Source organism: Ixodes scapularis, unplaced genomic scaffold (assembly GCF_016920785.2).
Source record: "Ixodes scapularis isolate PalLabHiFi unplaced genomic scaffold, ASM1692078v2 PGA_scaffold12__126_contigs__length_90152505, whole genome shotgun sequence".
Taxonomy (NCBI): Eukaryota; Metazoa; Arthropoda; class Arachnida; order Ixodida; family Ixodidae; genus Ixodes; species Ixodes scapularis.
In genome coordinates, this window is record NW_024609838.1 from 19,513,745 (window position 1) to 19,530,968 (window position 17,224).

Here is a 17,224-nt window from a genome sequence, read left to right on the forward strand (position 1 = left end):
AGAGTAATTTGTGCGACGGGGCAAGTACGGAGTACTTGCTCTTCTTCTATTGAAAAATGCCAGTACTGCGCTGTGGTGGTGTTTTACATCTTCTTAGGACATCAAGTGTAGGCCTGCAGAAGTCAGAGATGCAAATGAAAAGCTAGAGATGGCGAGAAGATGCGCTTACAATAAGCAGAAGAAAGCACAGGGTTCCTTGTCTAGAAAATCTCTGGGGTGTCGCTGGAACAGTCAGCAATGCTTTGCAACTTGAAACAACAATGCTGCTTGTTCATTCATTGTTCATTGTCCCCAGAAAAACAACATATTAATGCCCCCCCCCCCCCCCCCCACTTTGTCGTTGGCCCTTATTCTTTTGAGCCCACACTGAAATGAGTTTGAGACCCCTGGTGGAGCTCATTCGAATTTCTTTTTTCAGGGCTTGATGCTCGACTGGGCCCCGGAATTCAAGGCTCTTTTGATTTTCGCTGAACATCGCTACTACGGGAAGTCCAAGCCGTACGGAAAAGAATCCTTCAAGGTAGAGCGATCCAGTTAGGAACTCATAACAAAAAGAAAATATAAATAAAAGAACCGCAACTATTTCTTTAAGTGCTTAAATGCAAGGAATACAGTATTTGAGGAGTGACGGTTCGAATTTATTTAGAAGACAACTAACAGGCGTTTCGGAGAGTGGAGAACATTGTTTATTCATTTTCTCGTTAAATTTAACAGGGAAAGTGCATGGCCTCATGCGAAATTTCCGCGCGAAATTTATTAGCAAACATTTACCACGTGACGATATCATGAACAATTAACATGGACATCTCCAATTCCCCTCTTTTTTTTTGTCATTTAATGAAGAAAAGAAAGAAAGACAACAAGCGACGTCAGGTCACGTGATATTTCCGCCAATTTAGAGGTAAAGTATTGTGTGACGTGATCTCACGCAATTCGACGTCACGTGATGCCAATTTTTTCCCTCTAAATAGAGCTGGAAAGTTTTCCGCGATGTCGGGTCCTGTAATATCACTTTTCCCGTTATATTTAGTAGGGAAATTGATATCTCGCAATCTGGTCACATAATCCGACTTCACGGCGTCAAGTCAGGGTGTCCCGTGATACAATGACGTCTTTCGTGATATGGGTCACGTGAAATCAATTTTCCCTCTAAATTTAGCGGGAATGCACGGGCGGACAAACGTATAAAGATCTATGATTAAAGGGTTTCGTTAAAAAGCGTTCGATGTTTTAAAACGACGCGATGAAAGGTTTAAATTACGATCAAACTTTTCCGTAGGGCCCGAGTCGCCATGGATACCTGACGGTAGAACAGGCCCTTGCGGATTACGCGCATCTGCTGACGCACTTCAAGGCACATGTCCCAGGAGCTGGAGACAGCAAAGTGGTTTCCTTCGGAGGATCTTACGCGGGCATGCTGGCCGCCTGGTTTCGCCTTAAGTATCCCCACGTGACCACGGCGTAAGTTGGCGCTGCTACATCACTGGAGTTATTCGTACTTCTGCTTAAAGAACGACGACCAGTTCGCGCTCTCCACTTTGCCTTTCCTTCCTCCTCTCCCCCTTCTACACTCTCCACCATTGCCTGTTTCCTACTCTCACACGGTGAGGAGGATCTTCTGCCTTGCAGAATGTCAAGTCTGGTCGTCGGCCTTTAAGTGAGGAATTTTATTTTATAAAATGCAAGTCCTCTGAAAACAATTAATAAGATTACTCGAGATTCCATACGAGAGTGCTCTCTTTCCCACATTTTCTAACGACTACTCTGTTTAACACAGACACCATGGCTCCTTGAGTGCGTCTCCGAATATTGTTTATCGCATCCTCAAAAATAATCCCTCGACTTTATTTTTTTTTAATTTCGGGGCACTTTATTGAGAGCCATAGTAGGACTGACAATGTTAATGTATAAAAACTGGCATGCCCATAAGAGTGGTCTAAGTAAATATGTAAACAAAGAGCAACATGCACACCAAAGTAATCTATTTAAAAATTTCGTAAATAGCATTAGTAAATTTGTCAATTGAAGAAAGTGTTACTATTTTATTATCTATAGTGAGTAGAATTCTTGTATAACCCAATGACGCCATAGAGATGTCACGCTATCGCCTGTCGCGATCCTCAGGGGCACAGCAGCAAAGGTGAATGTAGCTGACGCCTGTTCCGGCTCAAGCCGCTCTGCAGTCAGGCAGTCGGTGGAAACCAAAATACACACGAGTTGGAACGCCGCGACGGCAGCGCACTCTCACGTCCACTCGCCTTTTTTAACCAGCGTTTCTACCACCAACCGCCAGGGTCGCGACATCCGACAGCATGGCACGCCGGCTCCTTCGGCGCAATCGGTTGGCACTGGGCCGGGATAGATAAGAACGTAAACACACCGGTCGAAGACGCGCTCCATGAACCCGTGGTTCACACACTGGGACTACCTACGATCTGTCGGAAGGTCTTCACGCACCGAATTCAATTCTTCACTACAGTGCCCTGGCATCAAGCGCGCCCATACTGCTGTTCACGGGGATAACACCCTGCAGCGCCTTCAGTGAAGTGCTGACGAAGGCCTTCGCCAAAGAATCGGACCAATGCACTAATGCGATCCGAACATCTTTCGAAGTCACGAGGATGCAAGCGGTGACAGGTGCGATTGTTTATATTTTCTTTTTGTTTTTCTTTTATTACGACGGTGCACAACAGGCACAGGTCTTGACACAAGCCCCTCCCAGAAAGCCCTTTGCTCTTCCCCCTTTGGCATGGACAAACGCCGGATATGAGGCAGTGTGACATTATCATGTCACACTTCCCGGAATGTGACATTATTATGACCGGAGTGTGACCATTATCATCCAAGTAAGAAACATACCCGAGAGCGCCCACCGACTGTCTTGCGTATGATGTACTGAAGCGACGGTGGCTTTAGGTTTGCATTTGTAACCTCCGATTGGAATCGTCCTGTTCCACAACGTTTTTGAATTCGTCATTCAGCCTCACTTTATAATAGTGAATTAGCATTGCACCTGGTGCAACTAATTTCGCTTCATATAAGCCACTCATCGCAACGTCTCCCTTTCGCCGACTTGACCACTTTTCCGCAAACAGAGGAAGGTGCCAAGGCTCTGAAAGAACAGTTCCGTCTGTGTAAGCCGCTCGCCCCCAGCAACTACACAGTGCTCAGGGACTGGTTCTGGGACGTCTACGCCTACCTGGCCATGTTTAACTACCCGTACGCAAGCAAGCTGCCCCTGCTAGTTCCTGGACACCCGGTCAAGGTAACGGCGGCGAACCACTCTTTAGCAAGTAGAGTCTCTACCGACACGAAAGACCTGCTCGGAGCGCGCTTCCGAGCGACGCTGCCCCAGTGGCGGTCCCAGGCAGTTGCTTCAGGGTGTGTGTGTGTGTGTGTGTGTGTGGGGGGGGGGGGGGGGGGGGGGGGAGGGAGTTCAGTGAGATGCCTGCACCTCCAGCACTCCAATTGTCAAGCGGGCTGAGCCTTCCTTTTGGAGCTCCAGAGTCAGCTACTTTTCGTCCGAACGCAGGAGAATAGGAAGCAACTTCGCGCTTTTCCTTCCCCTCCCAATCTCCAAGGTTTGGAGTGAGTGGCCCCCCTCGAGTTATGTTGACATGCTTGTCTCTCAGAATATAAGGTTAATATATTTTATCTTCTCGCGTGAGCCTACAAAGAATGGCAAATGGTGGTCTTAAACTATGGTTCTACTTTTTTTTATATGGAGGAGGCGTCCTTCATTTCACCAATACAACTTTTCAGTGAAGGCCTCCTGACCCAGAGACGCCGGAGCTTTCCTTCTCACTAAAGAACAAGGGATTGGGGAAAATTGAGAAAGAATCCAAAGCGGATGCCTCACGTGCTCCCCAAAAGTAGTGTACTTGAACTTCGGAATAATCCGGGCAGAGTGGTTGTGTATGCTTCGGAAGTCTGTTCTTTCTTGGTCGACATCGGCAGGCAACTTCCAGAATTAACAACGGCTGCGGCCTTCTACGTGTTTGTGTATGAGTGTGACCGACTTGACCGAAATGTGTCTCTATTTACTGAGATCGCGAATGTCTCTTAGCCTCAAGCGAAATGAATGGTGCATGAGGCGTATGAAAAAGATTAGTGTTTCTGTGGGGACAGAATTCTGATCGCTGTCCGAGCTCACAGGTCCTTCGAAAAAGAACGATTGGGCTTTCTTTTTGTTTTGATGTAAAAAAGAAACAAAAAACGAAGAAGAAGAAACAAAACGAGCAATTTGGCATTTCTTTGAAAAGGGCGGTCGCCCCCTTCGCCCCCCTCCCCACCCTCCGCTGCTCTCGCTCGGGGCAATGTAACCTTTCCAAAAGTGCCGTCTATATTTCGTTTCACCGTGACTTGGCAGAAAGCAAACGCTACGGCCCCTTAAATCGGGGCGACGGAGGCAAATCACGTGACAGCCCTTGCCAGAGGTACAGGGACGAGGGCGTAACCCAAGCAGTTGGAAAGAAGGGCTTCCGTCTTTCGCCAAAGCTTCGGTTCAGTGATGTCCGGCTGGAGCTAACCTAGCAGCTACAGCACAATATCAATCGATCGTCCTCACCATGTTACCAAATAAGCAGCACAGCTGACGCTGTCTTAACGCACCATGCCGCATGATCTTCGAGCAATTCTTGGGGGGACGGATGCAACTGCTTTCACTATCCTGCTCTCCGAACTTGCCTATCACTAATCTACACGTGTACGTTTTCCCCACCGGTGCAGGAAGCGTGCAAGTTTCTCGAAAAGAACTTCGCGGACGATCAGTCGCTTCTCGACGGAATTTACCAGGCCATCAGCGTGTTTACAAATTACACTGGCAAAACCCACTGCAACGACCTGCCCAACAATGCCGTACCGCTGCTCGGCGGTTGGGGCATCCAGGTAATACATAGCGTGCCTAGCTCGAAAGTGGGGTCGGGGCCAGTCAAAGTAGCCGACGATTATGTAGGAAACTGTGTTTGGTTATAGTAAAAAAGAAAAGAACTTCAGACTCTCCCGACAATCCAGGCCAAAAACACCAAACCTCGATTCCCCAATCATCACTTTGGCGCCATGTCTGAACTTTATCCCGGGAAGCTTCCCAAACTAGCCTCCTTCCCTTCCCATAAAAGTAAATAAAGAGAGAAAGGGAAAAAGTCTTGGCCTTGTTGAAGTATGTTTTGAAGGTTTGCTTCCATTAAAAAAAAAAACGCCACGAATGCCTTGTATGGGCAGTGTCTAGTCCTTGGCTCAACCTCTCAAGGGGGTGCATGCTAAGAATGAAGGAAACTTCAGCCGAAATAGGTGTTTTAATGTGGACAGTGAACTTATATCATATCAATGGGCTACAAATAGGAATCTGCTGTCAACTACCTATCTACTTCAACTTTTCCTAGCTTCTAGGCAAAAAGTGGTACTCCATTTGGGAATTGGAATTCCTCCCGGCAAGAAATCTGAATAATTACTGCATTCCTGTCGGACATGCCTTTTTATTATCGCTTGTTAAAGGGCCCCTGAAAAGAAAAGAATTTTTTTTTAACAGTCAGGTTGAGACACGCGTGTCAAAAAAATTAATTTTCCATTAAAAAAAGATTTAGAGCAATATTGATGGCGAGATATTTATTTGAAATTCTGAGCGCTAAGTTCATGACGTCACGGGTCATTCCAAAATGACCATCTCGATCGTGAAGGAGAAGCCGATCCACCTCTCCTCTACGCGCCCAAAATGACGAGAGAAAAGAAGTGGAAAGGAGGTGACTGCGAACCAAATCGCGTCTCGCGCCGTCAATATTGATGTAAAAAACTTTTTTTTTCCGTAAAATTAATTCTTTCACACGCGTGTCCCACTAGACTGTTAAAAAAACTTTTTTTCTTCTTTTCAGAGGCTCTTTAGCACATCTACTTGGGTACACCACAGGGTTTTCACCCCACAATATGTAAAATAAAAAAATAGTCATTTGTGCGTGTTAAAAAAAAATGCATGTAAACGATTATGTACATTCAATCCTGCAGTCCAAGAGAGCACAGGCTTGGGCATTTAATGTCAGAACCAACAAGGTAAAGAAAGTAAGGATGCAGATCAGCAAGAGAAACCTAAACCTCCAAAAAGTTGAAGCAGGAGTTAAAAAAATAAAGTTAGAAATGGAGGTGATTTGCACACACACCTTGGGTGAACTTTTTCAGTTGTGCAACGAAATGGTCATGCCAATGTGCAACAACGGGAAAACAGACATGTTTTTTGACAATCCCTGGATCCTTGAGGATTTCACAGCAAAATGTGAAAAGACGTTCGGTCTCACTCCCGACGTCAACAAGGCGGCACTGATATTCGGAGGAAAGAACATCTCAGCGGCGTCAAACATCTTATTCAGGTAAACACACTTAAAAGTGAAGGTCGTACAACCGAAAATATTGCAAATCTAAAAAAAAAAAAAAAACAATTGGCGAGTTTTCACTAGAATAGTTTACAAAACTGCCCGAGTACGTCCTCGCGTGCTATTTGGCGACAAAACGTCACAAAATTCAAAGCAATTGCAGCAAACCAATGTGCTTAATCCCTAGTAATTCAAACAATGCAGAGCGCAAGTTCATCTGCTTTTTTTGCAGGGGTTGTGGTGACGTCAGAACGCCGGGCTCTGATTGAAGAACAGTGGGTAGTTTGGTTTGCAGCAGCCACTGACGCTTTTGAAGCATTCGGTTGGCAAATCATTTGAGAATGAAAAAGTGATTGCATCTCCAAATCAGTTCATTTATGATTGTGATCAAGGGTTTCTCTTTGATACTCCAGCATATTACTTACTACCGTTTGTGATAAGAATATATAGAGTGCAAAAGAAGCACAAACCGGATATTGGTTGAAAAGTGGATCGTAGCGCTACACTTTGGGCTAAATCCTCCCACTCTCCTTATTTCACACTCGGTAGTTTCCCTTAAGCCTGTAAATATAATTTCTGCCGAATGCCAGCAAGAACCAGCATATCCGCTAACACGTCCACCAATAAAATTGCATCTCGTCAGTTTAATGAACCTACCAAACTCAACTCTGAATATCATAAACTGCAAAAATCAACACCCAAAAATATTATCAAAGCCTACACTTTAAAGGTGACGCTGCTCTTTGACTTCGAAGGAATCGGAGTCCCGTAAAAAATTTTACCGTGATTACCGTATTTATTCAAATGTAAATAGACACGTGTTTTCTAATCCCTCCCTCTTTCCCTGCTCTTTTTTTTTTTTTTTTTTTTTTGTAGAGCGCAGCGTTTTAGCGCTTGTTCCCGTGTTTTGCGGCATCGGCGTTGCCGTAACCGCGCGCGTTGCATTATGGGACACAACATACCTATACCCGAATTCGATTCCCCGCTAAATTTAGCGAAGAAACTGAATTGGTGTAAAGGTCTATGACATCCTGTATGCAAGAGTCCGCATGCAGTTTCCCCGCTAAATTTAGCGGTAAAAATTACGTCCCGATGACCTCAACGGCAATTCCGATTCCCCACTAAATTTAGCTGGGAATTGAATTGGTGTTGAGGTCGCGTGACGTCAACGCTCCAGCTAAATCTAGCGGAGAAACTGAATGTTTTATAGGTGACGGGACATGAAGTCATGTGACGTCAATTTCCAAGCTAAATTTAGCTAAGGAACTCAATTGGTGCTAGGGTCACTTGGTGTCAAGTTTCCAGCAAAATTTAGCGGGGAAACTTTGGGAGGAGGGGAGGATATGGAGAAGGAGGTGGAAAGGACAACAAGGAGAAGGGGGAAGGGAGGGAGAAAGAGAAAGAAGAGGAGGGATCCTCCATACCCTCCCCTCCTCCTCCTTACATAAATAATATTTTAGCAAGTATTTAATTTATATATTTATTTACATATATATATATATATCTGTGTGTGTGTGTGTGCGTGTGTGTGTGCAATTTATATTATGCGACCAGGAATATCAGGTCTATAATCGTACATACCGTAAAATACCGCAGAAGTGCCAACATCGTTCAAGCGCTCACTACCATATTAACTCGCATATTGAACGCACCCCCCCCCCCCCCATAGCGGGTACCAAAATTTTGACCTTTTCCCCCTCGCCTAATGAACGCACCTCCATTTTTTTGGGCTCAGCGAGTCACGAACTGCGTGCAACATAGCTAGCTACCAAGACCACCAAGACTATTTTCTTCTGCCGCCAAGCGGTCAGGCCAAGTCAAGCCACACTGGTAATGGCTGCAAGTGCGCAGTTGCGGGAGTGAAACCGAGCGGCGCCCACACTTGACGAAGCTTGAGTGGGGGAATTGCCAAGCCCCGGGCATTCTCCGCCTATTGGATGCATTCAAGTCAACAAACACGCCGCCGTTTGTGGTTCGCTTTCGGACAGTGAAATCGTGAAAGTGGTTAGGCCTAAGAACGGTCTTGTCGCTCTCCGTGGGGGGTGAGCTTCGTAGGGCGCTTTTTCTTTGGCAAAGCCCACGCCAAAAGAACCCTAAAAAGGTTCGCAATTTATAAAGCATGCTTACTGTGGCGCGCCCACGTCCAGCCGAGGCTGCGCCTCCGTCAGTGGAGATATGCCCCAGTGCCCTGCCGTCTCATATTGGCACCCGAAATGACAATTGCACGAAGTGTGTAGATGCAAACATTTTACCCCGCGGAATAAACAAGCCCTCCAAGTATGTCATTTCTTCGGGGAAAAAGTATGTTCATTATACGAGTAAATACGGTATTAACATTCAGAAATATCGGGAATTCCGAAAATTATACGTTAAGCGCCCGATTTGACATGACAAGTGCCGATCTCGAAATTAATCCAGTTATCAATGAAAGTGGGGTGGGCGCTCCACCGTTATTCTACGGTATAGATATTTCTTTCTGAAATTTTTTAGCAGGTATATTGCAAAATCAAGATACCTCGAGAGCTCTGCTCTTATCTCGCATTACAAAGATTTATAAACGTTTTCATTTATTTATTTTTTAATTAGAGATTAATCTATATTTTGGACAAAGAGTATCTACATGTAATAATCCTGAGCATGCTTTGCTCCCGGCAAGGCGCTCCCCCGGGTCAGTCGCCGCTCCTAGCACTCCGGTGCCAAGTGGTGAAGCTCGACACGCGCACGCTGGGGAGAGGCGGTGATGGTTAGCGAGGGCGGCGCAGGTGCCACGGTACTCTGCAGCCACAGAACGAACGCGTGTGGCAGACACGATAATCAAGTGATCTTATCAGGAGTACAATACCCTGGCTCTGGTTTGTCACAGCAGTCGCAATCGGCAATCCTGCAGTTTTGCGAAGTTTTGTCATGTTCCTGGCACCTACGACGTCGTCTGTCAATTTAGACGACGTCGGCGATCAACCAGCCAGCGCATCAACCGGCCAGAGCGCTTGATGCCCATCATCTTCCGCTTCACTTTCCCCAATATTATGGTCAACAAATAATAATATATATATATATATATATATATATATATATATATATATATATATATTTATTTATTTTTTTTGCTTTAAGCCTTTTACAGCGCAGGTTTTGCGGAACTCGTAGCAAAAATGGATTTTGGCGCAAGGTGTAGCAGACTTTCGTTCATGGCGTAATTTAGCGTAAATGGCGCAGCACTGTCATCACTGTTGTTAGTGCACAAAAAAACCACCCATCATCAAAAATCATCACTAACATAGTCTGGAATTCACAAAATCCTTCACGTCTTGAAGAAAAACAAATCGCTGTACAGTCCGGGCTCGCAGATAGTTTGCACCGCGTAAATTCCCAATTTTTTGGCATGCATTGACTGCGGACTATGTTCCGGTAAATATGGTACACTTGCTTTCCTTACTGCACCCCGTGTCGCACCTGTATTGCAGCAATGGTGACCTAGACCCCTGGTCTGCTGGTGGACTGCTGACAAACCTGTCGGACAGCCTGATCGCCCTGCACATAACGGAAGCAGCACACATGCTTGACCTGCGGTCTTCTAATCCGGCCGACCCCGAGTCGGTTGTCGCCGCCAGGAAGGTGGAGAAAATGTACATCAAGAAGTGGCTCCGCGAAGCACAGGCATCTGCCTAGGAAGCTTTGGAAGTCTTAGAAGACTTAGAAGAGAATGCAGAAGCGACGACGGATCGTGTCCATGTGTTAGTCGCGTCCTTCAGACGACACAAATAATTCTGAACATTAGGGCCGCTACAATATCAGCGGCACATTAAAATAACAATAAAGATTTTTTTTTTTGACAGACCGCTTCGCTGAGGAGCAGAATCTAATTTCGAATTATTCCAAATAGCACGCTGATCAATCTCAGTTAGAGGCTTCTAATTATTCTCGACCCACGAAAACATGGGATTTTTTGAACTCGAAGTGAAATAGAGGAATGAAACATCGTCTAACAAGACACCAGGAAAACATGCTGCTAAAGTATGTCCGTACCTTTTGCTTGCCCTGCAGTATCCATTTACACACACTGTATACCCTAACGACGCCGCTTGCGCTCATGCCTGTGCAGAAAAATGTTGCCGCAAGCGAGAAATTATTGTGTGTTTAGTGGTGTAATAGTGTTAGCATTCCAAGTCGGACACCGTTATTATAACATAAACTGTGTCATCGTTCAATGGAAGGTAGCGGAAAAAATCGCAGCATGATCGCATTGGTGTATACTAAAAGAAATTGTGAAGTATCTGTGTGGTTGTAAACTCGTAATTGTGCTAGTTGGTGAACAATACGAAGCGTGGTGCAAGGTGCAAAACACAATGAACACAAGGAAGGCACACACACACAGGTACCTACGTTTGCGTCTTCCTTGTGTGTATTTTTTCCAACATGCACCATGATCCATCTGTGTGGTTACGAAACGGGACAAATTTTTTGTTTTCTTACCCCCAAGTTTGTTAACGGCGTCGTGCTTATGATAAAAGCAAGATTTCCGAAACGACTCCACTAAATCTTACTTAACTTCATTGTTGAGGAACGTCCCGAGACTGGAATAGAGAATGTAATCGTAGTACCACCCCATACTAAATAACAATACAAAAACAAGCGGGTGCAGCTTTCTTTAAGATTTGTTTATACGGCCAAAGTCCTGGAAAGTTGACCGATTATCAATGTTGTCAGCCCTACGCATTCAACTTAGTTCAAGCAGAACATTTGTTACTACATTCAATGGGCACTTAGATCTGCACACCTAGTCCCGCTTGTCGCCCTTTAAACTCTGGAGGTTCATCTTCATCGCTGTGGAACTCCGCATTCTCAAGCTTGACCTATTTGCCGTCGGGATTCAGTTTCCACCCTCACCTGAGGGAAGAAAACAAATGTTTTGTTAGCCAAATAAAACTGTTAAACGATGCTTTTAAGAACATTTCCTTAAAGACGTATTTCACAAACACTAAGAACTAAAAGATGAAAAACAACTGGAACTGCAGACACCTGACATTGGTGAGATGTGCTATTTGGTCACACAATGCTCCTGAAACTCAACTGCTGACAAATGTAGCAGAGTTCCTTTATGCAGAACTTTAATAAATGTATCTCCCTAGATCAGCAGAACATTGAAAAATATCTGTATGATCCTCAAAGCCTTCAAAGTGGTCTTTTTACCTTCAAACAAGTGGAAAATCTGCTACGTAAAACAGTGTTATCTGAACCCTTAAAATTCTGCTTCAAAATACATTCTACTGTGGTTAAATCTATGGTAAGCAAGCATTGTCAAGATGCACAATGTTGTAAAACCTGCAGATCCTGGGAACAGAATACGCAAGTTGACAGATTTCACTGTTTACAAGAAATTCAAGCGTCGACGATATCAAACACAGCTTTACATCAGCCATACTTGTTAATCTAAACGCAGTGTATTTCTGGAAAGCTGTCCACAGGCCCCTGCATGAGCAGCACAACTTTGGTTTGTCATCCTAAACCTTGCCTCAAGCCCTGAATAAAAGAGGTGTTAGTGAACAAACGACCCTTAAATTATGAGCGTATGCGCATGTCGCTATAAGAACCCAACCCCTACCTTTGAAAAGTTCCAAGCCGCAGACTTTCCGGTTTTAACCAAAAAAAAACACTGATAAATTTTTGTTGGTGTCAAAAACACAAAATCGGTTAAAAGCGAAAAACACCCACAAACAACCATTTGTGTCAAAAGTATAGAATAGGTTCCAACAGAAAGTCTAAAATGTCTGGTAATTTTCGCTCCAGTTAGGGTTTTTTTGTTTTCTTTTCGAAACCCTCTGCCTTTAGACTTGAACTCTTAGTTTTCCATCAGAGTTTTCTACCGGTAATCATTATTTCTGGAGTCCTTCCGAAAACAAATCAACGAAATGAACCGATATCTGAAAGCAGAGTAAATGCCGGAAAACACCCGCAGATTTTCCTTATCAATGAACTCTTGAAAAATGTACGGCCCACATAGAAACAACAGACCATATCAAGCAACCGTCCCAACAAATGCCCGAGCCCACCGGGCTAACAGACGCGCTTCTCTGGATCGGCCAAGTCTCTGAGATGCTAATTCAAGGCAGTGAAGCTTTACATATATGTACCGGTACGAATCGGTAAAGCCTGACGCAAAAGCCTGAAGCGAAGGAAGCATGCCATGAGGGATGCGACTGCTTTAAAAATTAGGTTTTGCCAGACCTCTATAATGCTCCCATTCCGTTCCATTGAATCGAACAAGAGCTACTCTAGCGCATACCCCTTCTGCATATCTGCTCTCGAACCTAACGAGCAGCAGTACCCTTTTTTTTTCGTGAATAATTTTACCTTTTAGGTGGGCGCTGGATCAGTATTCTACAGTAGGCAGTTCTGGTGAAAGGAAGCTTTAAACACATACTGCCCGCTCAAAAAGTTATTTTACTAAATCGCATGAGTCATCCTCACAATATATACTAAGCTTCGCAGAAACCTGAAACTCCGTGAGAATGTGACGCTAGCGGTGATGATAAAACGCGAAAGTTTAAGCAGGTTACGTTACCTGAATCACCGGAACCCAATTTTCGTCAAACCAAAATTTTAGACTGTGAGTTCCTGTAGCAATTATGTCGGTGAAAAAACTTGTCGGCATGAAAGAAAGCGGTAATGTCTTTCTAAGTGGCCAGTGTTTTCACTCAAATAAAGGTTACAGGCGCCCACAATCTCAAATTACGGTACGATGAATACTAAGCGTAGGAGGATGTCGGCTCATAGTAAATGTTTTTTTTTTTTTGCTTTATCTTTTAATCTAGGTAGTGTCATGTGCTCAAACTTTCGCATTTGACCACCACCGCTAGCATCATATTCTTCAGAAAATTAAGCTGTCGGCAATGGCTAGTTTATTCGGGCTCCAAAGCCGGACTCATCTTTCTCGATCTGAAAATGTACTTCCACCTCCTCTCCCCCCCCCCCCCCCCCCCCCCCCCAATCCAACCCGGAAAAAATAAATTAATTAAAGCAATTTTCACTTTCCGAGATGCACTTTGAGTTAGGAGGAATTTCGTCTGCAGGTGCATGCTGGCCGAAAAATAGCTTTTATGAGGGCGACTATAAAATTATGCGACCGCCGGTCATCTCGGAACTTCTGCTGGCCAGACTGTCGTATCGGCGCTCTTCGTGTTAGGTCGCTGTCTTTTCAGCAACTGCTGTACAGGTTTGAATGTGTTCAGTCAGCTCAGTTTTGAATAAGGTGCAAGCAACAATGGCTACCCCATATGTGATTTGCACTTGTTGGTGAGACTTTCATATTTGTAATTTGAGGATGTGTCCGGTGCCGATATTTATCCCAGGCTTTGTGCACTGTATGTAGAAAAGTATTTTCTAGTAAAGAAGTGTCTCCAAATAGATTGAGAAGTTTAAGGAAAGACGCACAACTGTCAACCATAAAGAAGGAGCTGGACGGCCATCCGCGTCCACTACTGATGACGACATTGACAGTGCACATGAACTGATTTTCGGGATAAACGATTGATAATGGACGATGTGAGAAATACTTTGCAAATCAGCCAAGGCTTTGCCCATCCAATATTGCACGGCAGGCTTGGGTTTGAAAAGGTTTTGATAAAAAAAAAGTGAAAGCCGTTTACAACTCCCTGTAACACCGAATTAGAGCGCAGCTCTTGAGGAGGAGGAGGGAAGGGTACTGGGGGGGGGTGAAGTGAGCTGGGGGGGTCACGTGACCTTGGGGGTCACGTGACCTTGGGGGTCACGTGACGATGCCGATGATGTCATCAGTGACGTCACTAATGACGTCATCCGTGACGATGACGATGCGGATGCCGGTGACGTCATCAGTGATGATGACGATGACGATGCGGATGCCGGTGAGGTCGTCAGTGACGTCACTGATGACGTCATCAGTGACGATGACGATGCGGACTCCGATGACGTCATCAGCGATGATGACGATGACGATGCGGATGTCGGTGACGTCATCAGTGACGTCACTGATGACGTCATAGTGATGATGACGATGACGATGTGGATGCCGGTGACGTCATCAGTGACGTCACTGATGACGTCATCAGTGATGATGACGATGATGATGCGAATGCCGGTGAGGTCATCAGTGACGTCACTGATGACGTCATCAGTGATGATGACGATGACGATGCGGATGCCGGTGACGTCATCAGTGACGATGACGTCATCGGGGAGGTCACGTGACCTCGGCGGGGGGGGGGGGGTCACGTGACCCTGGGGAATGGTCACGTGACCTCGGGGGGGGTCACGTGACCTCAGGGGTCACGTGACCTCGAGGGGACATGTGACTTTGGGTGTCACGTGACCTCGGGGGTCACGTGACCTCTGGGGTCACGTGACCTTGGGGTGACCTTGGGGGCCGCGTGACCTTGGGATGACCTTGGGGGGTCGCGTGACCTTGGAGTGACCTTGGTTACGGCGACGCCGACGCCGCTCAAGCCGGGAACGGGCCCCTAAGAGCTGCGCTCTAATATGAAAGCCGTTTACAACTCCCTGTAACGCCGAATTAGAGCGCAGCTCTTGAGGAGGAGTAGGGGAAGCTACGTAAAGGGGATATAACCTTCCTCCTCTCCCGCTCGCCCCCATTTAGGAGAAAATTTTCCGCTAAATTTAGCGGGGAAAATTTTCCGCTAGATTTAGCGGGGAAATCTTTTCGCTAAATTTAGCCGGGAAATTTTTCCGCTAAATTTAGCGGGACATTTTTTCCGCTAAATTTCGCCGGCAAAATTTTTCGCTAAATTCAGCGGGGAAAATTTTTCGCTAGGTTTAGCGCGGAAAATTTTCCGCTAGATTCAGCGGGAAAAATTTTCCGCTAAATTTGGCGGGAAATTTTTTCGCCAAGTTTGGTGGGGAAAATTTTGCGCTAAATATAGCGGGGAAATTTACCCATTATGCACCGCGCGGTTACGCCGACGCCGACGCCGCTCAAACCGGAAACGGGTAACTAAGAACTGCGCTCTAAAAGCTCTACAGCCAGAGTGCGGAAAATTTTGTAAGCGCACTCGTATATCTAGGTTAATGTCACAGCGATGACAAATAGGAGTGATTTTGTTGGCCTCCCCATCAGCTGGACGATGCGCGGACGAGGGGCACGCCCGCAACGTATCTCTTCCATGTGTGCACTACCACACTTTTGTTAAAACGGCCTTATGACGTAAATACTGTAAAAACCTTAACGTTCGCGAGCAGTAAATTTTCGTGAATTTCGCAAATCGAAAACTTTGCGAAACCCAAGGGCACGCGGAAATTTCGGTCCTTAAAAGTTTCAGTGCAGGCGTCTGGAATTCACGAAATTTAGTGGCCGCAATTATGTGCCCTGTGACCGACTTGGGAAAAAAAGGTTGCGCTAACATAAAGTGTTTCACAGTATCGCAATTAAATTAGCTTTTCGAAACAAAAGTGCATTTTTGTCGCATGTCGCTTACCCAGGTGCCTAAAAAAATAAAAAAAAGGCCACAACGCACAAAAACAACGGACACCTCTGCGGAGCGCAAGTTTGTCCGCTTGTTGCGCTGGGGTTGAGGTCACGTCAGAACGGCAAGCTTTGATTGGCTCAGATCGCAAGGATAGTGGGTAAACTTCAAGCCATCTAGCATTGAGGTCTACCCACTATCCTTAATATCAGATCCAATCAAAGCTCGGCCTTCTGACGTCACTGCAACCGCTGCGAAAGCAGACGAACTCATGGTCACCGACAGAGCGAGCACGACAGGGTGTGTTTCTCGAACACCCGGACTCCAGCACGCACTCCTTGCCTTCCGTCATGCTTTGGCCGAGCGCGATCACTGAACGTGCACAGGACGCCGAAGCATTGTTGAAGGTAGGAAGCTCGTGCTGGAGGCGGGAACTGAAGCTCCTCCCCGCTGTTTTGACCCCTAAAGTGATTATATAATGTTCGGAGTGTGACGCACCAAAAGATTACAAGTTGCAAAAAAATGTTTCCCATAAAGCGACTTAAAGGGGCGATGCAACAATATTAATTTCGAAAACAATTGCAGTTTTAAATTTTTACATTGTTTATCTTACCAAAAGGAACAGAGAAACCGCCTCATTCTTTTGGAATTTCGCGATTCCGTTGCGTAATAGCGAAGAAAAGAACGGGAATATTTCGCGATTCGCAGCCGCGCGATGGCGGCCACGTGACCTAAGGCGCGACGCGCAATGGGTATTATAGTACAGGTTGGCAAAATATCAATTACGTGCTCAATCTAATGCCATATTTGATCAATATCTTCGCTTCAACATGAGTAAATACGTCGAAAACCTCATGTCATCGACAAAGTTTTTCTATATTCCGTTTTAGTAGCGCCATGTGCCTCAGGTGAAAGAAACTATTCCTCTCTTGACCCTTACCTACTTGTGCTGCTACGTTAGTTCACCTGCCTTACAAAAGGGCTAGTTCTTTGCTCTCGCCCCCCACTCTCTCCCTTTATACATCGCTCAGTGTATCAGACCAACCTTCAAGGTCGCCATGTGAATCGCAAGCAGAGGCCGCGCGCGCTGAAGGCTCTGAAAGAGATCGAAACGGGATACTCTTAATCCCCATTGCACGTCACTGCGTACGTTACTTGGAAGAAAGTGTAAGAGTTGACGGTGGCTTGGAGGCGCCCGAAACGCCAATTGTTTTACTTTTTCTGAACAACTAACGCGCGTCGGATAATTTATTTTCAGTTCTCTAATCCATACGTGACAGGGAACAACTCCCTCAGTTATTCGACCGAAGCCCCAACATTGTTGCACAGCCCCTTTAAGGCCCAACTGCCCAGAGTATGCTCGTAATGCTATCGGGGAGCAAAAAATGTTTTCGGTGCTTTTCTTGTATT

At 45.6% G+C, this 17,224-nt stretch overlaps 1 protein-coding gene across 1 annotated transcript; it reads left to right on the forward strand.

Moving 5' to 3' along the window:
* Positions 1–424: 424 nt before the first annotated feature.
* On the forward strand, positions 425–10,028 carry LOC8027591 (lysosomal Pro-X carboxypeptidase-like). The gene is made up of 7 exons (XM_040205782.1): positions 425–520; positions 1,280–1,461; positions 2,480–2,637; positions 3,096–3,265; positions 4,729–4,887; positions 6,169–6,356; positions 9,824–10,028. The coding sequence occupies exons 1-7, from the start codon at positions 425–427 to the stop codon at positions 10,026–10,028; spliced, it is 1,158 nt and encodes a 385-aa protein (XP_040061716.1).
* Positions 10,029–17,224: the final 7,196 nt, after the last annotated feature.

What these genes read in the sequence shown, in the direction of transcription:
- LOC8027591 (XM_040205782.1), top strand. Translation starts at nt 425, where the DNA reads ATGCTCGACTGGGCCCCGGAATTCAAGGCTCTTTTGATTTTCGCTGAA. An exon ending in ACGGAAAAGAATCCTTCAAG is followed by an intron (nt 521 to 1,279) that starts GTAGAGCGATCC and finishes ACTTTTCCGTAG; the next exon opens with GGCCCGAGTCGCCATGGATA. An exon ending in GAGGATGCAAGCGGTGACAG is followed by an intron (nt 2,638 to 3,095) that starts GTGCGATTGTTT and finishes TTCCGCAAACAG; the next exon opens with AGGAAGGTGCCAAGGCTCTG.